Source organism: Cyprinodon tularosa, unplaced genomic scaffold (assembly GCF_016077235.1).
Source record: "Cyprinodon tularosa strain WSP-4 unplaced genomic scaffold, ASM1607723v1 ctg650, whole genome shotgun sequence".
Classification (NCBI taxonomy): domain Eukaryota; kingdom Metazoa; phylum Chordata; class Actinopteri; order Cyprinodontiformes; family Cyprinodontidae; genus Cyprinodon; species Cyprinodon tularosa.
In genome coordinates, this window is record NW_024039397.1 from 15,143 (window position 1) to 41,167 (window position 26,025).

A 26,025-nucleotide genomic window follows, 5' to 3' on the forward strand; every position below is an offset into this window, starting at 1 on the left:
CACATCACAACAACAATGGCGCCGTTGCTGCTAATGCTACTCACCCTGCTGTCGGGCTTACCACAGAATCTTCTTCTTCTGGAATATCTCCAGGAAGAACAGAGCAATATCGACGACATAGTTCAGCACCTGAATTTGACTTAAACACGAAAATGGACCCGCAGGGCAACCATGTATAAATATTAGTGCGCATGCCCAACATTTCGTCGCTTATTTTTGCTTTGGCACCACAGCGCCACTTACAGGCCTGGCATACATTTTGCAGCGTTTTCATGCATTCGTGTGGACGCTCACATTTATTTTACGTCTCCGTCTTTACGGCAAACATTTTGGAAAATATAAGCGTTTCGTTTTCGTTTTGACTTCGTGTGGACGGGGCCTCAGATAACCAATGATTGCTTTACTGACGGCTGGATCTTCAGCTGTGCCTGAAACACCATCACTCCTCAGTAACTCAGGTTCCTCTGGGTGGCCTTAGCATGGATTTTGAAATGTAAAACATCTAGCATGCAGTGCAGAATTCGTCACAGGCATCATCAGCGGAGGAAGAAATAACTTCAACTTCCATCCATCTCTGCTTGCCTCATCTCTGTCAGAATCAAGATTCTCATTCTTGGCCAGGGTTGTTTACACGAGAAATTTGATTTCTGTTCCACTTTGCTTTGAGAGTTCAGACATGTAATAGATAAATAATTGAATTTATTGCTGAAACAACACAGAATTAAAAATAAAATATGTTTGAAACAGAGCAAATATAAATATCATTGATTTCCTCTTGTATGGATGTTTAGCAGAATAGGATTTTGAATTCAATTCACTTTATTCATCCATGCATCCATTTTTCATCACGCTTATCCCAAGCGGATTCGCAAGGGATGCTGGTGTCCATCTCCAGCTGTCTAAGGGCGAGAGGCGGGGTACACCCTGGACAGGTCACCAGTCCATCGCAGGGCAACACAGACACACAACACAAGACAGACAACCATTCACGCCGACATGAGAATTTAGAGAAGCCATTAATCTAACAGTAATGTTTTGGGACTGTGGGAGGAAGCCAGAGTACCCGGAGAGAACCTACATGTGCTCAGGGAGAAAATGCAAACTCCATGTGGAAAGACCTTTTTATTTCCCTTTAAATAGTTGGTCAGATAAATTTATTTGTTAACTGAACAGCAGAGTTGAGTATAGGATCTTTTTCCGCTAGCCTCTCTGACTCTGCTCAGCTCTGAATACCTCCATAACTCCCTGCTTCACACAGGACCCACTATTAACTGTGTGACGTCATAAAATTAAAGTAATATGTGTGGATTTTTTTTTTTTTTTGGATCATGTCTCTCTCCGTGGACATGCACCTACAATGACAATTTCAGACCCCTCCATGATTTCTAAGTGAGAAAAATATCAGGGTGTTCAAATACTTATTTTCCTCACTGTTATTCTCAGTGCCAGTTTTTTGCAGCTGGGAATTTTGCTTCACCGGCCAAGCCGAGCCACATAGCAGCTTTCCAGGAACTGGCAACCAACTCAAATGAAAAGTATTAGCAGCAATTCAAAATCCCCCTTCAGCGTCAAACACCAGCCGAAAGGCAGCCTACTCTCCTGCTACTCCCAGCAAAATCCCCTCCTACTTCCAGCCGCTAGACTTCTCCCTGATGTGCATTTCACTGAATTACAGGGTCTGACCAGAAGATGATGCTTCTCTTTAGATCTTAATGTCCAAAAATAATGACAGAAAGAATATTTTAGTACAAAGATTGATGTTTAGAAAGGAATTGCAGGGAACCAGCCAAAGGATCATCAAGGAAAGTGGGGAAATTTTAAATGGCTACTACTGTAAACCATGCAACCAAAAGGTGGCGAAATGGATCAACCAAATGTGTGCACTCAAATAGTTAAAGATATAGTTTAGGATGTTGTTTTTCTGGATGGATCATCAAAATTAGTGGTCATCCTAATTGTCAATCATTCTTTGGATATGTTTACGTAAGGCCGTCCTATGTGCTTGTCCCCATTTTTACTTACCGGTGGTGAGTCTGACAAGTGGAAAAATTGCAAATCCTCTTTTGGAAAGTAAGCTTGAATGAGCGATGCAAACAGAAACTTTAAAACAGAGCGTGCACGAGCAGAAATGGGCTTCTGCACGCTCTCACACACATTTAATAGGCGTTCCCCAGTGATGGGTCCATCAACAATGATGCATGAGTCAAGCCCATAGAACAAAACACTGTATGGGGGCACGTATCCTCAAAAGAAAGTCATGCATCACAGATATGGGAACTGTTTCCAACTGACTCACTAAACTGTGTTTAAAAACGTATCTGTCAGCATGATGTATCTGCTAAAAAAATTTCTCATCTTTTGCGGTTTATCATTAAAATTATCAAGAATGTTTTAGCACCCTAAAAAGAATAGGAACGTTTCAACCGTTGCGTTTTTATTTTAATGTTCTTGTTGTGTCATATTTTTCCTCTCAGTTATAACTCAACTTATCTGAATTTAAGTTAAGTTCAAATTGACTCTTAGTTTATTTACTGTTTTTACTGTACTTATAGTTTTAAAAATAGGATTTAAAATCTTAGTCCACAAGCATCCTCATTCACATTTTCCCCGTAATTTTCACATTAAAAGTTTACATTATTTATTGACTGCATCTAAAGATATCAATGATATTTGCATTTCAAACATAGAAATGAAATGATGCAACATAATATACAATAACTTTAATTATATCAGTGTACTTGGTCATCAATTCAGTTTAGCCTGTCAAATAAGCTACCTTTGTCTTCAAAGGTCCAGCAGGTGTCAGTATTCAGTGAGACAGTATCAATGCAGCATCAAAACAGTTTGGCAATGTGTCTAAATGCTTCAAGAGGCCTCATTAACCCATCACTAGCGTAACTTCTCGGGTACAGGGTTCTGCTTTTCTTTTTTTCTTTTTTAAGTGGAGACTACAGGTCTTTTCAAATATTTGCAAAAATCCTCCAGTATACGTTTAACCAGTGCCAAACTGCTCTGCAGTTGGTAAACACTGACTTTTTTAGGGAAGAGATCTGTCCTTATTTCCCTGAGATCAGAGATGTAGATGTACCACTGGTTGTAGAATATCTCTATGCACTGGTATCACCATCTATTTTTTCCTGTAATAGAGATTACACCTGAAACCATCTGGTCTGTTCCTGTTTGGCTGTGACACCATCCTGGAGAGAAATATCAGCTGTTTTTTCTGAGTGGTCCTGTTTCTCTGACTGTGACTAAGTGGATGTGCTTCATCCTCTGACATGGGAGCTGGCTCGGAGCTCGTCTGCCTGGCTGTTGGTTTCCTGTGGAGCTGGTTGACAGTTGCCTTTTGTATCTATGCTTCTTTTTCTATGTCTGCTTCTGTCTCCTTGAACCCCAGTCGGCCTCAGCAGATGGCCGCTCACACTGAGCCTGGTTCTGCTGGAGGTTTCTTCCTGTTCAAAGGGAGTTTTTCCTCTCCACTGTCGCTAAAAGCATGCTTAGTGTGAGGGATTACTGAAGAGTCAATGAGTCGATGCGATTTTCCTAAGATAGAAAACTTTGAATCAATTTGACTGTATGACCTGGTTGAATTGTAAATTTCCTTAAGATGACATGTGTTGTATAAATAAACTAAACTGAATTGACATCTATTGGTCAACAGACAACAGGAAAAAAAAGAAAACACTTATAATGGGCTTCTTGCAAATCAAAGGCCATTTTGGATCATTACCTCTGTAAATGAAGCTTAGCTACGTCGGACACTTAAGCCCCAACACAATCCGAAAAAACACTAGAAATGTCCAACCTACATACATTAAGGATGTTAAGGTGTACATCACTGTTTTATAAGATTTGAAGTAATTCATGCATGTTCAGAATGACATGACTTTGTTTAAATGAAGCTAGTTTAGACTCAAAGAGTTGTTTAAGTCTTTGCATTCATAAATGATCCAAGCGTTTCTTAGTGAATACTTTAAATGTAGGCCTAAGATAATTAAGATATATAAACCATCAGTAACAAAAGTGAAACTTTGATCAAAATGCCCTTTCTGAGCAAACCACTGCAGTGAACTAAGTCAATAGCATGTGTGTAAATTGCATATGTTGATGAGAAATGAACCTGCAGGCCAGATTTAATATAGAATTTGACTCCCCTAAAGCAAAGTTTTTTGCATCCACAATATTATTATCCAAACACTGCACTGCAAACTGCAATAATAAATAAAGCAGTTTTGAAAGTGCAGGTTTCGTCCAGCCCTGAACATAAGCAGCAAATTAAGGCAAACTATTTTTTTTGTTTCTAATTAGTGATTTGTATGCAAATGTTTGTAACTTCAAGACAGATTTTGAAAGCTTTTTTTTTCTGATAAGTTCATTTAGCATGGCTGCATAATTCAGCTTCATCCATGCTCTCACCTTTGATCGATTTACAGCAGACTCTGCATCTGGCAGAATGTTTGCTTTTTGGGTTCGTTGCTTTCTGTGCGTTTTGTAAAATAGCATTTTCCAATGACTTAAAGTAATTGGCAATGCACCAATTTACCTAGAAGAATGTACTACAAGCAAGATTTCAACTCCAAAAAAGACAACAGGTTAAAATTGGCTGCCCTCTGTATGAAACTTCAAACCCCAAAAACATCCAAAGACCTTGAAGGTAGGTATCCTTCTATTCGCATTTTCTAAAAGGTTTCTCCAATTTTTTTTCTTTTGACAAACTTTTAAAGATCTTAAAGACACATTGGTAGCCCTGTCAATATATTCTCTTCTGTTATAAAACATTCCCTTAATGCTGCCATTTTGCATTTAGGTAAAAAAAAAAAAGCATAGTCTGTTCTATTTGGGTTGAATAAACTCTTAAAAGCAATAATGCAAACTAATAAAAGAGCAGAACATGGCTTTGGTATGAATATTGTTTAATAAAGGCATAAAGAATAAAGACTGTTTTCAGACTAAATGTGGAGTTAAAAAAGGTTTTTTTATTTTGTGAATTAAACAACAGAATCTGACATTCATTTGCTTGAAACAATTAAAAAAACTTTGATGGTTTTATCAAATAATTTCTCCAATAAAATATCTTTGGCTAATATAAAAGGCCCAAAAGCATCTGAACAGTTCAACTGAGGAGCTTAAAGCTCTTTTGTTGCATTTTTTTATTGTTTAAATTCTTTGTTTAAATCAAATTTAGACATGAATGAAAATCAGACAGAGGAAGTCAAAAGGAGTGACCATAAATAAGAGCAAATATTACATCATGATTGTGCGTGCATAAAGACTTGCAGTTATATTCCAGTTGGGGTGTCTGAACTTAACCATAAAGTGTTTTATGTGTTGCAGGAATTCATTGGACAGTCACCAGTCTGACCGCAGATAAAACCTTCAGTGAATTTAGTATTCTAGGAGGAGCTGTTATGTTGCATCCATTTGTGTTTATCTTGTGATCAGACCTTTTTTTTTTTTTCTTGATCAACGACACATCAATTAATAAAAAAAACTTTTTAGCAGAATCCTGTGATCAGCTCAGAAAAAGGCTAACATGAAGACGGAGACGAAGAACAACTGAAGTTCAACAGAATTTAAGAAAAAGAATCTCAGTTAATTAACGAACCCATCATATTAAATCAAAAGGACAACAGCACCCCCTACAGGACAGCATTAAAAGCACAACGTCAGCTCCATCTTTATACAGAACAGCAACATTTCAGGAAAACACCAAGATACAGTAAGGCACTTCTTTCAATATTGGGTAGAACAAAAACTAGAAATTATAATTAACTAATTATTTAACAGGCTTATTATCTAAAACATCAAAGAAAAAAACACCTTTTAATATTTGATCGGCGTGTAATTCTCTTTCAGTAACTCTTTCTAACAGTGAAGCAAAAACAACAGATGGAATGTGCTTAAAGCTCAAACTGCTCTTAGAAAACAATCATCCCATCACTACAGACATGAAATAACCTGCATCCATTAAAATATAAAAGTACGGGAATAAACCCCTTTATAAAAATAGAGCCTTATAGGATGAAGCAGATTTAACCCAAGGTGCACCACGCTGATATGCTGAAGTATGTTTAGTTAAAGTCTCGATCAGGAAGCACCAGAGGAGCCACCAGGGTCCAAAGGTAGAGCGCCAGACCGAGCCAACTGGAGCAGATCTTCACCCAGACAGCCGGCATGGCGGTCTGCATGGTCTCATAGACGGTGTCAGGTCTGGAGATTATAAAAAATAATAGTAATGAATCTGCTCAGCTGTGGGGAACGTAAGAACAGGAAGCAATGGGATACTTACTTGTACCAGTTAGTGAGGGTCATCATGATGTAGAGAGAGGCCAGGAAGAGGCTGAAGTGGAAAAACGAGTAGCTGTAGGTTACGCCTTCTTCTTCGTTGTCCACGGCGCGGCGGACCCCGTCCTCCCCCACTGAAATCTCGGTGTCTGCAGTCAGACCCTGGCCTTCCTCCGTCTGCATCAGCTTGTTCACTTGGCTGTTGTTGGAGGAGCGGATGCTGCAGAAAAATGGAAATCAACACATCTTAAGGCAGCAGGTTACAGCAAGCGGCCAAAGAAGGCTTCCAATCCGCCGTAACCACAGCAGCCTGAGCCGCTTCACTGGAAAATAAATCAATAAATCTGATATTGACATCAAAGAGCTCAGAAATTGGAGGTTTTTTGTTTGAATTTGAGTGCTTGGTTTTCAATTGAGAGTTGAATTGACCTGTTTTTTTTGGGTGGGCTCCATTTTCAAAGCAGAAAAGCCCAGAAAGGTGCGCTCACCACAAAGATTAGGATTATCCTCCCATTGATGATTCCCAACCCCCTAAAAAATATTAAACATTAATTTAATTGCAATTTCAGTAACATTAAATTATCTAAAGTACAGAGTCATGACTCATTTAAAATAAGCACGGGATGTTTCAGCTGGATTTTTCCCTTCAAGGAAAATACAGATCATACTTAGAATTTAAACTTCTGAAAGTACTTTAAATATGAAATTATTACATAAATGAAAAGTTTATTTTTGAGTTTTTAAAGTGGCTCATTTTTTTGACAGCAGGGCTGACAGGAAAGGGGGTATGAGAGGGGGAGAGACATGCAGCAAAGGACCACGGATCGGATTCGAACCCGGGTCATCCTCGTCGAGCGCTAAGGCCTCCATACATGGGTCGTGCGCTCTAACCACTGGGCCACCTGCACGCCCGTGATAAATATTTTGAATTTTCATGTGAATGTGCTTTACTGGAGGCATCCATGTTTGTCAAAGAACACTACTGCCACCTACTGGTTTGTGACGTCACTGTGCGGTATCGGCTGTTGATCAAGTCCCAGTGCTGTATCTGGTGTTTGTCACAACACACTATTATCCAAGTCATCTTGAAAACATTCTTCTTCCAAATGTTGGCTACATATTACGGGTTTTTTCTCTGGCCAGAAGTTCAATGGCAAATCCTCCCTCTTCAAGTTGGCGATCCAACGACCCACCCGTCCGTGGAGGATGAGGAATCAGAAAGGTTTCAGTTAAAATGCAAAAAATATCCACTGGACTTGTTTTCCAAGATTTGAAGACGTTTCGCCACCTCTCCAGGAAGCTTTCTCAATTCAAATGTCTGGATCCGCAGTGAGTTTGAGTCTTATATAGACAAGGCCTTGTATCGCTTGGAAACATGCAATGGTAACCGATGAATGGGTCGTTTAGTCCCATCGTTAGCCTGTAATATCTGAAACCTGTCTATGATTCTAGGGGTCGGTCGTTAAAGGGGGGATTGCCATTAAGGGGGGGATTGTCTCCTGTAATACCTGAAACCTGTCTATGATTGTTAAGAGTTGGTCGTTAAGGAGGTTTTGTTCACCGGCTGGAGCGGGTAAGTCCCTCGTTCCTCTGTGATGGGGTGGGGGGTTTGGTGATATCTGGAAGGGATCATGTCTATGATTGAATTGTATGTTTTTGGAAGCTGGAATCTGAGTCCACCACCTCTGTTTAAAGTTGTTTTTTCTCTCTAAACATAGATGGCTTCCTTCACGCCCCTCTCAAACCACCTATTTTCTTTATCCAGAATATGGACATTCTGGTCCTCAAAAGAATGTCCTTTGTCCACAAGATGTAGGTGTACTGCGGAGTCTTGTCCAGAGGCGGCCGCTCTTCTGTGTTGGGCCATGCGTCTGTGGAGAGGTTGTTTTGTTTCTCCAATATAAAGATCAGAGCATTCCTCACTGCACTGAACAGCATATACCACTCCGCTTATATTCGGTCTGGGGGTTTTATCTTTAGGATGCACTAGCCTCTGTTTAACCCCCCACCCCATCACAGAGGAACGAGGGACTTACCCGCTCCAGCCGGTGAACAATACCTCCTTAACGACCAACCCTTAACAATCATAGACAGGTTTCAGGTATTACAGGAGACAACCCCCCCCCCCCTTAATGGCAATCCCCCCTTTAACGACCGACCCCTAGAATCATAGACAGGTTCAGATATTACAGGCTAACGATGGAACTAACAACCCATTCATCGGTTACCATTGCATGTTTCCAAGCGATACAAGGCGTTGTCTATATAAGACTCAAACTCACTCCAGACATTTGAATTGAGAAAGCTTCCTGGAGAGGTGGAGAAACGTCTTCAAATCTTGAAAACCAAGTCCAGTGGATATTTTTTGAATTTTTACGGAATGACTACGACCTGGATGACTGAGAACCTTCATCAGCATATGAATCAGAAAGGTGAAATAACTCTTTTTTTCCACTTTTCCCCGATGTATTCCAGCATCCAGCTGCCATGCACGTGGGCATTGTCAGATTCACTATAGCTCTGGTGAATTTCAATGGTGAAGTCCTCTGGAAATCTTCAATAATTGTTGTTGATAGCAGATGTGTCTAGTAGTTCCCGTTGATTTAGCTTGTAAAGCGGGGAGAATGGCGCTAGGCTCACCGCACCGTGACGTCACTGCTGGAAGATGGCAGGAGGGAGGGGTTACTATATTTGGGCAAAAATGGCCGCTCCCTGACTTGGTGATTGCGACAAATTTTTTTTTTTACTGATTAACGATCATATTAGTTTTAGGTATAGATAATGATCCAATGATCATTCCTTGCTGATCGGACTTTTCCTTTAATTTAAAAAAGTAAATAAAATGATCCAATTAAATTAGTATTTTTTTCCCCTTAAATCAAGATAATTAGCTATCATGCATTTGAAATAAGATAATGGAGATGATCAGGTTTCTTTGTTTTATGAATTGTATGGTTCAGTAAACAAGATACTGCTGTGTTATCTTTCATTTATTTTGATCTTGTGATTTTACCATTAGCCAGTTCCCTCTGAGTAACATTAAAGACATACTTACATTCATTTGACTTCCAACTTGATGCAAATCTGGGGGATTTTTATTGATTCAACTCTAAGGGAAGATTTATCTCACCAATATCACTTATTTTACAGCCTAGTGTGTCACCATGATTTGAAACAATCAAATACCTGGCATAAAGCGTGCAGAACAGGAAGATGAGGAGTCCCACAATGCTTTGCGCGTCCCACCACTGCACGTTGCCTGGAGCTGAAGTGGGGTTTAGAGGCGGCGGAGTGGGGCTGCTGGGCTGGACTAAACTCAACAGGCTGGGGTTGCACTTCTTGTCTGAGATGAGGATGCACAATTTAGTTTAAACACTGTTTACTTTAGAGTCTTTTGCTCTCTCTTCCAAACAACCTGCAGATAAACAGGACCTGGAATGTACAGGACTTACTGGGATTGTTGGTCATGGCTGACCAGGTCAGATACATGGTGTAAAGGGAGATGAGGGAAGCCTGGAGCAGGCCTGACGTGGGCTGAGCCTCCTGTAAAAACAGTTAGATGCTTTAAGATGCCAGAGCTGACAATAGAATCCTCCATCAAGGCTCTATTACAGACACTGCTGCATTGATTTAAATGCATTCCATAGACTGCAGGTATCGTGCTTTACAATTATACTCTGCAGGAAGATTAACATTTCCGGATGAAAGACTTTAGGTCAACAATATGAGAGAAAGCAAATAATTCAATTCAGTTTATTTCTATAGCGCCAATTCACAAGACATGCCATCTCAAGGCACTTAACAATTCACCAGATCTTAAAGTCAAATTTATTCAGTTTTTTAATCCAAGGAAAACCAGTTGATTGCATCGACTCATTGACTGGAAGGAAATCTCTCAAACTAAAGGCTGGTTTATGCTCAGAAACCAGGTAGTCTGCATGTGTTTTAGTAAACACAGATATGTAGTCCCAACAAAAGAACCATACCTGGACTTTAGGCAGAACGGAAACGACAGACACAACGATGCAGAAGAGGAGGTTGAGGCTGATGAAGACCTTGTGCTCCGTGCAGTCGTCAGGTTGGGTGTAAAACACATAGAAGAGGACGACAGCGGTGAAAGCCAGGGCATAGTGGATGAAGGTGAATGACAGGAGAGCTGGGAGAGAAAAACAGATCTTAATCCAATATTCCTTTAATTCAATAATACTTTATTCATCCCAACAGGAAATTCATTTTAGGTCATGCACTTGTAAATTAATTTATTTTATCGCCAGAGCTACTATTCTTAAAGTAATTTCTTATTCCATCAACAGAAAACTTTAAACTTGTAGGGAAGCGGCTGTTCCAATCGTTGCATTTCCGAATTCTCCCGAGTGGTTCCCGACTTTATACGAGTGAATAAAGTGAATGTGATTGGTCGATTATCAAGGAGGCGGGGTTGTTGTGGCAGAAGGTTCGTAAGCAACTTAAGTTGTGGCCGGTTTGTTGGAAGCATCTTGCTAACCAGTTAGCAACTTAGTGCTAGTAGGTTCCCAATGGGAAATTCCATTGGGACCAAGTAGCACTAAATTGGTGACTTAGAAACGACGCTGTCAAGGAACGCTATGGACAGCGGAAACATGCAAGAGGAGGTGAGTTTAGTGTCGGTGGTCGTGGATGAGTCTCCTCCTTCATCCATTTTTTATTTTAAGGGGGAAAGCGGGGACGAATATGTTGTGGAAGAGGACGCCAGGGCGGCAGAAGCTTGGTTTGGTGTAGAAGGCTTCCAGCCGTACATGTTTGAGCCCTTGCCTCGCAACGCTGCCAGTTCTGTTAGCTCTACGCCTGCAGAAGACACAGACGTCCATCCCCGTGAACACTGGGACGCAACTCAATGGGAAAGGAAAGGATTCTGATTTCTCATTTCAATCACTGCGTATATTAGCTGCAACGTATGAATCAAGATGCTATGATTGAAAAAATTTGATTGACAGATGATTTTTGATACATGATTGGCTGAATTTAGGTGTTCAGGCTGACGTAGAACTAACTGGCCTGCAGAAGATAACAGGAAAAAATTTTTTTTTTTTTTTATAGAAATGTTCTAAAATTTGGGACAGTATGGTCTGATAAAGAGTACATTTATATACATGTTTTAAGCCAGAATAATTTGACATTTAAATATGACTTCCATACGACTTTAATATTTTGACTATATAAAAGCACTTTCTACCTGCAAACCAGCATTTTGGGTTTCCGTTCTCAGCTTTCTCCAGCCAGGACTGGTTCCAGGAATGTGCAAAGTCAACCAGCAGGATGAGCTGAATGATGATAAAGATGAAGGAGCCGACTACGCCGAAGTAATACCACACTGAGCAGACAGAGAAGGCAGTTTGGGATGAGCCATTGCTTCATGTTGCCGTCTACCAAAGCGGCGTCGCTCTGTACGACATTGTGTACATACCAGTGGTAAAGGTGCCATCAGGGATGAAGAAAGCTCCCACAGTGAGGCCGACCAATGCCAGGAACTTAAAGAACCAAAATCTGGGAAGACGAAAAATAAAGAAATGGCTTTAAAAGTAAATATTCATACTTCTTAAACCTCATTGCATTTAGCCTTTGGGATTTTATGTTAGAGCCATGTGAAGCAACAGATAGTTTATGAAGCAGAAGGAAATGGAACTTTACATTAAACAAAAGGGTCCCTCAAATGTAAATTACTGGAACATGTCTATATCCAGTCACCACTGTAATTTAAAAATTAAATCAGTATAAGTATTCATCTCTGGTAAGTCATTGTACCCTAAATCAGCAAAGGAAACTTAGGGTTGAAAACAGAATTATGCTATTTTTAAAAGTTTCTTTATTCATATTCTTTGTAAGCAGGTGAAGATTCTCAGTCATCCAGGTCATAGTCATTCCAAAAAAGTTATAAAACAATCCATTGGAAGACGTTTCGCTTCCATCCAGGAAGCTTTTCAATTCAAAATGTCAGATAAAGCGTTGAGTTTGAGGTTTTATACAGTAGCCCAACAGAGCCTAGTTTTAGAAAACGTTCAAATTGAATGGACGAACGGGCTCCTTTTGTTAGGTTTGTTGGTTCAGTTTATTTATATTTTATATATATATATATATATATATATATATATATATATATATATATATATATATATATATATACACACACACACACACACACACACACACATACATACATACATACATACATACATACATACATACATATATATATATATACATATATACACACACATATATATATATACATATATACACACATACATATATACACATATATATACACACACACATACACACACACACATATATATATATATATACATATATATACACACACACACACATATACACACACACATATATATATATATATACATATATACACACACACATATATATATATACATATATATATGTATGTGTGTGTGTATATATATATATATATATATATACACACACACATACATATATACATATATACACACACACATACATATATACATATATACACACATACATATATATACATATATACACACATACATATATATACATATATACACACATACATATATATATATATATACACACATACATATATATATATACACACATACATATATATATATATATATACACACATACATATATATATTTACACACATACATATATATATTTACACACATACATACATATATTTTTAATATATTAAAAAAGTATAAAGCTGACTAATAGCGTCTCCATTATTTTTTAGATTTGTGACACCATATTGGACCGTGCAAAATACAGATTTGACTTCACTAAGCCTCAGATGGGCAAGATTTATGTACAAAATTAAACCTGTAAATGAAATTATGTTTTGTTTTTAAAGTTTTTTGTTTTTGGCATTCCTTTAAATTTAATGGTGTGATAACTTAGTATATGTTTGATTGGTTTTTGGTATACGTCTATTTTGAACTGATAGCCCCCCCCCCAGGAGAAAACTCCACCAGCCGCCATGGTTTAATCACTGCTCTAAGCAGGTTGCTCTTTTTTTCAGCTAAAGTTTCAGAGTCTCTATACTCCAGTTAAAGAATAATTAATCACTGACTTTGTAGATGATTTCAAAAATCATCTACTCTTACTCTGAAGGTTTTTCAAGAGATGAAACTAATGCTGCCATCTTTTTCTGATTTCTACCAGCAAATCAAATAGAAATCCAGGTAAAAGTTTCTCCGCTCTTAAAAATAAATTTTACATCACTCTTTTTGTTCATTTATGAAGAGAGAATCCATGTAAGTTTAGGGATGTAATATGACAAAATGCTAGCTATGAAGTGCAGTGAAAACATATGACCACCAGAGGCCAGTGTGACATCATTCAATGAAGCGGGTGAGCTGTACAAACCCATTTTGGATGGAAGCTCGGGGGTCCTTGCTGCTGCGCACTCGAATCATGATGATGGAGAAGAGGAAGAAGAAGCACGCCATGGCGAAGCACATACGGTACACAGACTTGTAGCCCACAATGATGTCACAGTTCACGTGGCCAGATATGTGCGAGCCACCCACACAGAAACCTGGAATCTGTCACAGCATGCTCATTAAATACTTGGAAGAATAGGTGACCCTGATTTCCAAGAAGCACGTTTTATGTGAAACTTCCAGGTCAGATTTGATGCTTTGAATTCTGAAAAAGAAGCTGAATACCTTCTTTAGATTTTCCTCCATGCCTGGAAGAATCATAATGATGGACACCAGCGTTCCAAGCAGAAGCAGGAAGGAGAAAGCCAACCTGCTGATGGTGGAGTTGTACGTGGAGGGACAACATGATGACAACAAGCAGGAGGCTGAGCCGCACAAACAGGATGCCTGGAGGAGGGATAAGAGGTTATAAAGATGATCAGGAGGATCCATGAGGCAGAGCAGTCAGTCATGCATGGCTTGCTCAGGCTGTGTTTCAAACACTGTCTAGGTTTCCACATGTAACATCAAAAACAAAAGGTTATTTCCAGACGCCTTAAACTAGCAGGATAAAAAATAAAACATAAATCCAGAACCAGATCACAGGGGAAGTCCAGCCTGGTTCAAATGTAAAACTGCTGATGCCTTGGCTGAGATCATCCACTTTATTAAGCAGCAGCATGCATGACGGCACGCTTTAGCTGTAAACACAACAATCTAGTTCATAATGATCAGGAGAGTCTGATACCATCAGAAACAGGACAAACCTTTATCAGTCAGGAAAACACACTTTAAAGAGCTAAAACATCCATTTAGATAAGCATTGTTTCCCTTAAAGGGACACTATGCAACATTTTTCAGTTAATTAATGTGTTCCATAACGTTATGGATGACTAAATGAGTCATTTCAGGTTGAACAAAGGTATTCTCGGCCGCCCTGGTGGTCTGTGGGGGAAATACTGCACTTGCAACTGCAGGAGCACCGACCCGCACCCACAGGCTCAGAAGTCTCGTGAGAGTCAGTCTTGCTTTACGGCGAGAACTGCTACACGCCCCCAGTTAAAAGCATTCTCGTTGCTAGCGCAGTGGCAATCTTTGTGCAGTTATGCTACGTTCACGCAGCAAAATCGCGTCTGCTGCTTCCTTTTTTCTGCTTGTACCAGTTAGTTCTGACGCGTGGCTTTGCTGCTCTGGCTGCGCGGTGCAAAAGTGTGTCTGACGCGCGTTAGGCGGAGCTTCACTATCCTTTCTCTGCCTTGCAGCTATATTTGCTGTGATCAGTGGGAATAAAGTAGTTTTAAGATGTGTTTAAGTGAGAAAATACACCTGAAAACGTAATCAGTGCAGTCAGTTCATTCAGATTATTATCATGCCTTCAATATTTTTTCTGTCGGAGCCGCTCAGACCCCCACATACCAGCGGGGCGCCGACAGTATGGATCCCTTCATCAGCAGCGGTTCACCGCGGCAGCTGGTAGGTGTTTTTCATCTAAATAATCAAAACTGCATATTCTGCCGACAGATTTCTGCATTTTAAGTTAATTTAGGCGTCAATAAACTGTTTAAGAGGAGAGATCGTAGCGTCTGATCATCAGCGCTGTGTCTCTCTCCCTGCGTTAAACGCACCCGACGCACTGCTTCAGCTGCTCAGACGCGCTGCGCCTGGTGCTCAAAACGCGCCGCGGAACCTTTTGCTGCGCCTTGACGCGCGTCAACCATTGACTTTGCATGTAAACTCGCTGCTTCTGTCGCGCCAGCTACGTCCAGTGTGAACGCAGCGTTAGTCATTCGCTACTAAGCTCAAAACAACCGCGCCTGGCTTGACGGAGAAACCATGAGAACAGCTGTGCATATTTACGACAGTGCACTTTTACCTTCGCCCTCTGGAGGGAGCCTCACTGGAAAATCAACACCGGTTGCATAGTGTACCTTTAAGGCATTATTCTATTTAATTCCTTACAGCATGAGCCCTGAACTGCAGGCGAATGCCAATATTATCTCTACTATCAAAATACTGAGACTTAAAACATGAATTGGTAGAAGATGGAAGCATCTGAATTAAAACTGTAGCTATCAGCTTTTTTAATAATCAAACTAGTAATTTGTTTTTAGATCATTCTTAAAAGAAAAACTTATCAAGTTTTTACACTTTAAGAATAAAATTGTAAAATACAACATTTATTGCACGTTTTGAATACCTTGTAAAATGTCTGAAACTTAAATAAACTCAATTCAGTGCAAATTAAGGTGGTTTAACTTCCACCTTAAATTAAAACTGAACATCACCAGGAATATTTTATACTTTAAAATAGTGTGCAAATAAATACAAGATAAATAAGCTAAAATAACCCAGTCTGATGTGTTTTATGGTTGTCTGAGGTTTTATACTTTTAATGCATGAACAATGAAGAAATCTAAAATGGATAATAGTGAAAACATGAAAGCAACCCTGGTTTTTAGTAGTGATACCATGCCCCTTTAGAAATACCGCAGATACAGCGTTTGCATATCCATATTATTTAGATAATATAATAATATTTTTGGTAAGATTAATTTATGGTAGAGTACATTTATTGCTGACGAAGGTTTTTCATCACCAAATCTGATCTGTTTTCCCTGAAAAAATTATCAAAATAAATCAAAGTTTTCTATCTAAGGAAAACCAGTTGATTGCATCGACTCATTGACTTGAAGGCAATCCCTCACACTAAGCATGCTTGTAGCGAAGGTAGAGAGGAAAAACTCCCTTTGAACAGGAAAAACCTCCAGCAGAACCAGGCTCAGTGTGAGCGGCCATCTGCTGAGGCCGACTGGGGTTCAAGGAGACAGAAGCAGACATAGAAAAAGAAGCATAGATACAAAAGGCAGCCCTCAACCAGCTTCACAGGCGGCCCCGTCCAGGAAACACACAGCCAGGCAGACGAGCTCCGGGCCAGCTCCCATGTCAGAGGATGAAGAGAGCGCAAATAGCCAGTCACAGTCAGAGAAACAGGACTACACTGAAAAACAGGCCAAGCTCCAACATCTATAAACAAAGGTGTTGATGGCAGCAGTACAGTTGATATTTCTCTCCAGGATGGAGTCACAGCCAAACAGGAACAGACCAGATGAAGCTACTATGAGAAAAAGCAGAGAGAGCAGAACGTTAGAGATTGAACTAACAGATTCTGCAGAGTGGGAGAATAGAGATAGAATGAAGCAGAATGATGAAAAAGGGGTCCCTATGTCCTCCAGCAGTCTAAGCCTATAGCAGCAGAACTATAGAGATAGCTCAGCATATACTTTGCCATGTGAGTGAAGACATCAGGCTGGACATAACCATTGTTAAAATGGTAAACAAATGAACACTGTATTTATCAACAGTAGATGAATGATGATGACAGACGTTGCAGAAATGAAATAGAAGTAAAGAGATCAGTGTGACTGTAATGCTTTGTGTGTGATAAAAAGGAACGACTAGATCAGAAAGATGGATCGGCCTCATAATTCCAATATCCGATCCAACCAATTAGTCAATATCGGAGCCAATATCCCATTGGCGTGTTGGATCGGTGCATCGCTATTGTCCGATTACATGTTGATTCAATTCATTTCAGTTTAAAGGTTTGCTAAATCAAAGGCCAATCTAAAACAATCATTTGCACCTATTTCACAAGACATTTAAATTAAATGTAGTCAGAGGTATATGAAAAATTTATTTAACAAAAACAAATTAAATATAGGCCACACCATACACTAAACATGACCATGAAAATGAATATGTTAATTTAGCAATGATAGACGATGTTTAAAAAAGGGATTTATCATTTTTTTACACTTTTATTTATTGCCCTGAGTTGGTCGTCCTTTCAAAATAAAATGGAAGGTTTTATAACCTGTATGCTCCAGTTTATGATTATTCTAACGATAAATTGTATGAAGATTATTACAATAATTAGTTACTCCCGATCGTTTCAGCCCGAATTTGAATGGAAGTTTTAAACATATCTTGTTCACAAAACTCAGTGAGTCTCTCCACTTCATATGATTAGAGCCTATTTGACAAAAGGTCAGCTTCTTTCTAAACTCCCACCGTCTTTAGTCGGAGGAATTAAACAATTGAAGATGCAAATATAATACTAGTTAAAGACGCAAGCGGTGTTGAACGGCTCGTGCAGTTCAGCGAGACTGCTGGACCTAAGCCCCGCCTTCACCATGCCTACGCCAGTGTGGCCTAAATCTGACCTTTGTGAGACCAGTTTTAGCCATTTCCTATTCCATAGGGCGCACAGAGAAAAGCAAGGGCTTCCAACAATCAATCGTGGAACATCTAAGAGGGCGGGGCTAAACTGATATCTTCAAATCTGTTGGTGGTGAAGGCTGTTCCAAGATGATCCACACACTTAAAACCTACTCCTATGACCGTGTTTATTGAGGCTATAAAACCATGATGTCCAATGGTGGGAGGTCAGATTTTGACGCTCAGCCACAACCACATACTTTGAAGTAGAAAATTTATTTTTAAACATTTTAAATCCTACAGAAGAGGACAAGGGCCAGTGGAAAAAAAAGAAGTTAACAAATTTTTTAATTTTATTTCAGTTTAAAATGGGAAAAAAAGTCATAATTCTGACTTTTTTCTAAGAATTCTGACTTTAATCTCAGAATTCTGACTGAATTCTGACAATGAAAAAAGTCAGAATTTTGAGATTAAAGTCAGAATTCTCAGGAAAAAAGTCAGAATTCTGACTTTTCTTTCCATATTAACTGAAATAAAATTTAAAAATCACTTCTTTTTTTTTCCAGTGGCCCTAATCCTCTTCCGTAAATTCCTCATGTCTAAAGTCCATGCATAGTGAATTTAAAGCATGTAACTCAAAAGCTCCAGGGGAACTTAGCAGAGATATGCCAGAGGTCGATGCAGAGTGGATTAAAGTCTGTACCTTGAAAGCTCTACGAAGAGTTTGTTCAGGTATATCTTAAAGGTAAAACAACCAAATGATGGATCTGATTCAAAATGGCCGATCCCCTGTGAGGTTTGGACTAGGGCTGCAACAACGAATCGATAAAATCGATAAAAATCGACTTTTAAAAGCGTTGGCAACGAATTTAATCATCGATTAGTTGTGTCGCGCGATTAATGCGTCATCCGCCGCCGCCGTCATCCGGGGGAAGAAAAAAAAATATGGCGGAGCGAGTCAGCGCCGCAGTTGCAGTGTTGCCAACTCAGCGACTTTTCAGACCCCTCCAGCGACTATTTTTCAAAAAAGCGACTAGCGACAAATCTGGAGACTTTTTACGGTGTCACTGGCGCCTTTTGCCTGCCGTGGGGCGCCTCCACCCTCCCAACGCCTTTCTCCCTCTCCCACAGGAATCCCTCTCAGCGCGGCAGTCAGAGCCGCAGGATTTTAGTGAGGATGTTTACCCTCAGCGTCCAGACTGCAAATGAAGCGCGCATGCGCCGGGATTGACGGCGCAAATTGATCACAATAATTAAAATAGCCTGCGCTTTGTAAAGTGAAAAAAGTGATAACATGCAACTTTTTTCAAAAGAAATTAACATGGCACGGAAGCACCACTGTTATGACGCAGCACCTGAAAAGAAAACACTTTGGAGCCTTCGATGGCAGTGAAGAGAGCTGATCAGCAGGATGAGTAACCATGCTTGTTTGGTTTTAAAGTGGGGAAACGTAACGTTAGTTTCTCAGGTAGCTCATCTGATGCTTTCCTTACCTTGTTAGTAGGTTACAGACAGGGATAAGGTTGGCTACTTATTTTACTTTTAATTTCATTTACATTTGTTTAAGCAGCGTTTATATTTTCTTTATAAATAAATTAACTTGCAAATTATGAGGGCAAGGCTTTTAAAGTTTAAATCTTCTGGCAAAGATAAAGAAAAGAAGATCCTGCAATTTATGGAAGTAAAGCAGAACAAAATCCATCAAGATCAGTAATATGTCAATTAATTATCTGCCACATTCCCATGTAAATATCTGTCTTTGGAGGATGTGTTTTTTTACCACCCCTAGTTCTCTCATTTTTATTCCAAATACAATTTATAATTTGAATCACAGGGCTATTTTTATCTCTATGGTTCAGTATTTTCTCAAGCAGCAACTTTAACTGCTATACTTTCCTGTCTTAAAAGGCAGAACTCTTCTAGTCTAAAAAAAACTCATTTCTTGAAATGGGGGGACCTATTGTTGAACCCCTTAGGGGCTTTAAAAAACAAAAATGCCTGTCTCTTTTTGCGCTTTATGAACCAAAGTAGCCTATATTTTGTGGATGTACAGCTACATTTCTCATGTAAGTTTGCGTAGTTTTTACACAAACATTTATTTTTCATATTGCACCAGTACAGTTAATGAGCAACCTGTACTTGTGTGCTTGTTTGTTCTGTCTAAAATGTTTATTTTGGAATAAAGAGGTTAATATAAATTTTTTTTTTTTGTCCGATTCATCGATTAATCGAAAAAATAATCGGCCGATTCATCGATTTTTAAAATAATCGTTAGTTGCAGCCCTAGTTTGGACCACGGCTCCAAGAGACATATTTGTATGCTTTGAAGGGTTACACACGTGTACCAAATTTGATCGTTCTCAGTGAAACCATGGCCTGGAGCTTACCTGTTGTTTCACGGCCAAATGACCATATCTGACCTTTGGCCACGCCCACAAGATTCGATGTAGAAAAATGAAATCCCTCACACTGTTGTTAAAAATTAAAAACATGATAATTAAAGTTTTATTTTACCGTAAATATTTTTATTGCTTTAAATATCAGAAGATATTAGAAAGTTTTCAACTGCTTATCAGAGTAATTATTTTTTCAGTTAGCACTAAATGAGTAGTAAGCAACAGTTGGTTAGAAGGAAAGAACTAAAAAATAACAATCTCAAAAACTAAAGGCATCTTTTTAGATGGAATATGCAGCGACGTCTATGGAGGGACAAATATTTTTCAAATATTTCTATTCCTTTTGGCCTTCCAGGGTAAAACCTGAGTGTAGCCTGTTTTGTTATCTTTATTGCATTGAAGTTTTGGCTCAACCTGCACATCGAGGCCAGACCTGAGGACAACCTTACCGACAGCTGGGAAGCTTTTTTCCACAGGGAGATGTTTTGAACAGGGAGCCAGACTCCTTTAGGTTCAAGGTTATTTCAACATCCCTGTTTGTTCCAAACTGTCTGTAACATCTTTGCATGTGAAACTCTATCAGATTATAACTTCAGTGTTAGCTAATGAAGGAAATCTGCTGAATGACCAGAACAGGAAAAACATTTACAAAGACTATTTCTGTTTTCCCTTGCAATGACTGATACATTCTGCTTAAATGAAGACCATTGATCTAATTTTTGTTGAATAAGACTAAGAAAAGGACTAAGACCTTTTATAACGCGTCACAACCATCTCTCTCCAGTCTCATGTTTATAATGCTGGCTGATCACTCATGCATGCATGTCTATGTTAAAACGCTACAGTATGGGCAGTAATATCTTCATGGCATTTTCTATCCAACCTGATGGAGCTTTAAAAGTTCTGCAAAGGCTTGATCTGTGCCAAGCTGGCGGCATAATACTCAAGAAGACCCGAGGCTATAATTGCTGTAAAAGAGACGGCTAAACTGCTTTTCAACATAAAGCTGTGTGGAAAACTAATAAAGTTGGTCTCACAATATCAATATAGGCTGTTGTGTGCAAGATCATTGTTGAGCCTTATTGATCTAAGTCATCATTTACCGCATGATCCAAATAAAATCAGATGCAGCTTTTATTATATTTCTACCACACCTGAACAGATTCTGCTATTTTTTTATGCATTTATGATTTATTTTTTTGTGTGTAGTTTGTGTGCTTCCATCCAGCGCATCACTTTGCCGTCGATACACTTTGATTTCCCTGAAAAGGAACAATAAATACAGCAGCAACTTCCTAAAGATATGAATAAACTATAAGATTTCATTGTTTGAAGCAGCAGTAGAGGTATCGATTTAAAAATGTGGTTATTAGTAAAGTATAATCAGGATTCAATTAAAAAAACCTTTATTGCTAGCAAAGAAAATGCTACATTTATATGGTTTATATTGCAGTTGCCTGATTAAATTTTTTGAACTTTAACAATTTTTTTCAATTAAGCAATTAATAATCAGATTGCCAAAGATTCCTTAAAAACTATTTTTTATGAAACCTGGTGAAACTAAAACTTTTCCACCAGTTTTGGATAGAGCATATTACAGATGAAAAATTATCTTTTTTTCTTAAATGCAAAATGTTTTTTTTTTTTTTTTTACAATTTTGATATTAATACAGCTCTAAGTGGGTTTCTCCACCAGTGAAGGCATGTTTTAGAGTCTGTATACTTTAATGATTAATCGATTACTATATTTGTTGACGATTTTTTTAATAATCAATCATGAGTAATCCGATTAATTGTTTTAGCCCTACATTAAATAGGTCAAATTTTGGAGAGAGAAATTAATTACAGGGAGAAGAAAAATCATGTCCTTAAATCCACAGCTTTTCTGATATAGAAATGGCATCATTTAAATTATTGTTTGTCTTAATTTGGATTTTTAACCATTGACACATGATAAAGATATTATTATAGGCACAATAGGAAATGTTCTATGGAGTGATTTCATTTTGTTCTTGAAAATATTTCTATTATGATGCAGAAGAGGATTTAAATGTTGTTGTTTATTAAACAGAAGGTATGTTTGAGCTTATGTCAAGGCAGAGCTCAGTGTCCTCTTTTTTTGGAAATCCAAATGTGATCATCCTGATTCTGACATGACGCATCAGATAAGTCTAATTAGATGCAGTTTCCAATTTATTCAAAATGTAATTTAAAATAAAATGTCATGTTTTTAAGTGGTTTTGCTGACCCATTTTTGAAACCATACAAGTTTCATGTTTCATTTGTTTTCGTGCTACGGCCGCGATATGTAACTCAAACAATTAAGCCTAAAAAATGTCTCTGAAATGTATTTTTGTGTTAGAGACAATATTACTTAAATTACATTATTAATACAAGATATTTGTATTCACAAATATTTTATATTTGTGTTATGCATAACAGAATTTCTTCACAACCATGTCCTCTCTAAACCTTTTAATAAGCTTCAGGATTACATTAACAGAGTTCTCCTCCCCCAAAAGAAGGTTCCACTTTAGCAGATAATTATCAGATAGTGCATTGTTAAAAGGTTATTTTTTCCTCTCCACTGTCGCTACAAGCATGCTCAGTGTGAGGGATTGCCTTTGAGTCAATGAGTCGATGCAATCAACTGGTTTTCCTTAGATAGAAAACTTTGAATCAATTGAACTGGATGATCTGGTTGAACTGTAAAGTGCCTTGAGATGACATGTGTTGTGATTTGGTGCTATAGAAATTAACTGAATTGAATTATTTAATAAAGTTCATGTTGTTCGGCTGCGAGGAAGGAGGAGAGAAAGAAGGAAGGAAGACAGATAAAAAAGGAAAAGCAACAATCTGGTCCAATACTAGGTGGAAATATAGGAACAGCCAAACTATATGTGTCATTTATTCATCAATCAAGTACTGGTGGCTTTGTCAGTATTACATAATGGCGAAGAAAAAAAAAAAGAGCAAGTTCAGTTATGAGTATTTTTGGGGGATATAATATATAATGTATGTTTACTTGTTTTAAAAAACTCAAATAATTTCTGGAATTAGTTCCTGATATGATTATATAAGATTAATTGTGATTTATTTGATTCTTATATATTCGGTGGTTATTAGGGTGGGACAGGTACAAGCAGCCAGCAAATAAAGAAATAAAAACTACAGTGACGTCATGGGCCAGACAAAACAAGGAAATAGCTTCAATCGCTCAAATGTTGCGTAGTTCTTTAACCAGCACTTTCTGAAAGACCAGGATTCATCTGTTGACAATAAATAAAGTTTAACTAAACAGATCAGGAACCCTGCTCTTTATTACATTACGTTTCAGATTTTTAGAAATCTACGGAGTTTTAACTTAAGGAAATCACATGACAAACCTCAGGAAAAAAAAGGTTTAATCAAAACATTTGACAAACTAATTAGAAAAATAGTTTAGTAAAAAAAAAATAATAAAATGCGGTGGATCTATTTTTAGTTTTTTTTTTTTACTTCTCTGGTGTTGTATCACATGAAATTGCGTCGAATCAGGGGGGTCTGACCGAAAAACAACAGAAAACTGGAAATAAGCCCATTTATTATTGAGTTGTGAGAAAACATTTGGAATAAAATCAGTACTCACACAGCTGCCGATGGAACCCAGAGCCAAACACGCTCCCATTATGCTTTAATTTGTAGTTCGATCCCAAAGTTCGACAGCTCAAAAAGTCCAGGAAAAAACTGAGAAAAATGGCGACATCAAGATGATGGAAACTAGCAGACGTCGATCCGACGGTCCCTTTCAAAATAAGAGCATTGTCACGTGACCATGATGCCCAACAATGAACTGTTGGTTAGCGGCTTCCTGGTTTTGGTCGGTTATGAGTTTTATTTTGTTGCTCATTTGTTCGTAGTTGTTCGTGTTTAGTTAACTTAACAGTTAGAAATGTCATTGTACTGGGCGGCGCTGGTTAGAAACCAGTTCCTGAGTTCATTAGTCTGCATTTAACAGCAGCTTATAAACACAGTAAAAAGCTTAAAGTAAAAATAAAAAGCAGAGAGCTCTCTTTAATATTGTAACAGACTGTTCTATGTCTGTATGTTAAAGTGGTGTCCATCCCTGTTGCCGGGGAGCGAAAGTTCGCCGGGTGTACGGCAGGGGGAGCTTGTGAGTTTGTGGTTATGTGTTGAGAGAAGAAGAAGAAATAAAACCGGAAGCGGGGCTACCGCCGAAAACTCCGACCCGTCTCTTGTCCCGTTATTGCCTATAAAGTACGTAATACGGACCCAAAACGCTCGGTTACATTGGTGGCAGCGGTGGGATGTCCTCCACCCCTAGGCCGACGGGAGGCAGGAGTCCTAGCCCGAGCTGGCGTGCCCGACAGGAGGATGAGCCCAGACGACGTGGTGTGCACTTCCTGCCTCGACAGCGGGACACGGTTAACGACCGTCAGGGAAACGACAATTAGCTGGTATTGAGGCCCAAATGCCAGCCTCTCCTATAGGGGGCCCCTTAAACCATGACTTCTCCAATGTAATAGCCCTTATGGACTGTACTGACCACCCAACTTCCTTCGTCAGGGGTGTGGTTGAAGGCACCGAGGTCCCAATGTTAGTGGATTCTGGGGCGTCGGTTTCCCTGATCAGTGAGGACTTCCGTATGTCAGTCCCGGCTCTGCGAAACAGGCCCATGAAAAAGAACTATATCGATTCTCGGGCTATTAATGGACAGATGTTGGATACACTCGGTACCTGTGAGATCACCTTCAGGCTGGGCCCAACCTACTGGCAGCACACCTTCCACGTATTACGGCAATCCACCCAGAGTGTGCTGCTCGGACTGGATTTCCTGGCTCCGAACTGTGCATTGTTGGACTTGGGGCGAGGTGTGTTACAACTATGGGACATTTCTGTGCCGCTGCTTCAGGGTGGTGAGTTAGTCCCTAGCTGTTGTAATGTGTCCGTTGCTGATGTTCTGACCATTCCCCCATTGAGTGAGGCTCTGGTCCCGGTGAATATTCTCACGTCTGCTGGGACTGGTTGGCCTGCTGCTGATTTTGTGGGCTACCTGGAGCCTAACATTCCAGATACGACAGGACTGGTGGTCGCTCGTACAGTGAACAGTGTGAGAAACGGTGTGACCTCAGCCCGCATTCTCAATTCCACAGGGGACGCAGTTGAACTCAAGCGGGGGCTACACCTGGGGGAGTTCTACCCCGTCAAAGAGGAAGATATCTGCGGGCCACCTCATGTCGCGGACGACCATCCAGCTGTGTCGCCAGATGCAGTGAGCCCTGTCTCCCTGGAGGAGTCTCCTGTTACGGCTGAGCAAAGGGCCAAGCTGGCTGACCTGCTTCAGGGGTTCACTGAGGTGTTCAATTTGGATGGCCGGAACACAGGCAAGTGCACGCTGATCAAACACCGCATCCGAACGGGGGACTCACCCCCTGTGAAGCAGCGTGCTTATCGTGCATCGCCTGAGAAGCGGACGGAGATTGAACGTCAAGTGGCTGAACTGCTGGCAGACGGCGTGGTGGAGGAGAGTTGTAGTCCCTGGGCGTCTCCAGTGGTGCTGGTGAGAAAGAAAGGGGGGCAGTGGAGGTTCTGTATTGACTATCGTCGTCTAAATGCAGTGACGATCAAAGACTCACACCCCCTCCCACGAGTGGATGATAGC

The 26,025-nt window shown here is 39.5% G+C and overlaps 1 protein-coding gene across 1 annotated transcript; it reads right to left on the bottom strand.

Moving 5' to 3' along the window:
* Window positions 1–5,798: 5,798 nt before the first annotated feature.
* Window positions 5,799–24,148, bottom strand: serinc2 (serine incorporator 2). The gene is made up of 10 exons (XM_038308949.1): window positions 23,992–24,148; window positions 13,996–14,157; window positions 13,694–13,872; window positions 11,729–11,808; window positions 11,498–11,635; window positions 10,272–10,441; window positions 9,738–9,828; window positions 9,472–9,628; window positions 6,290–6,505; window positions 5,799–6,210 (listed from the first exon to the last, which is right to left on the bottom strand). Exons 1-10 carry the CDS (start codon window positions 24,028–24,030, stop codon window positions 6,072–6,074), a joined length of 1,371 nt encoding a protein of 456 aa, XP_038164877.1. The 5' UTR covers window positions 24,031–24,148; the 3' UTR covers window positions 5,799–6,071.
* Window positions 24,149–26,025: the final 1,877 nt, after the last annotated feature.

What these genes read in the sequence shown, in the direction of transcription:
- serinc2 (XM_038308949.1), bottom strand. Translation starts at nt 24,030, where the DNA reads ATGGGAGCGTGTTTGGCTCTGGGTTCCATCGGCAGCTGT. An exon ending in TGGGTTCCATCGGCAGCTGT is followed by an intron (nt 14,158 to 23,991) that starts GTGAGTACTGAT and finishes TCCCTCCTCCAG; the next exon opens with GCATCCTGTTTGTGCGGCTC. An exon ending in TTCTGCACGCTTTATGCCAG is followed by an intron (nt 6,506 to 9,471) that starts GTATTTGATTGT and finishes ATTTTTCTGCAG; the next exon opens with CATCCGCTCCTCCAACAACA.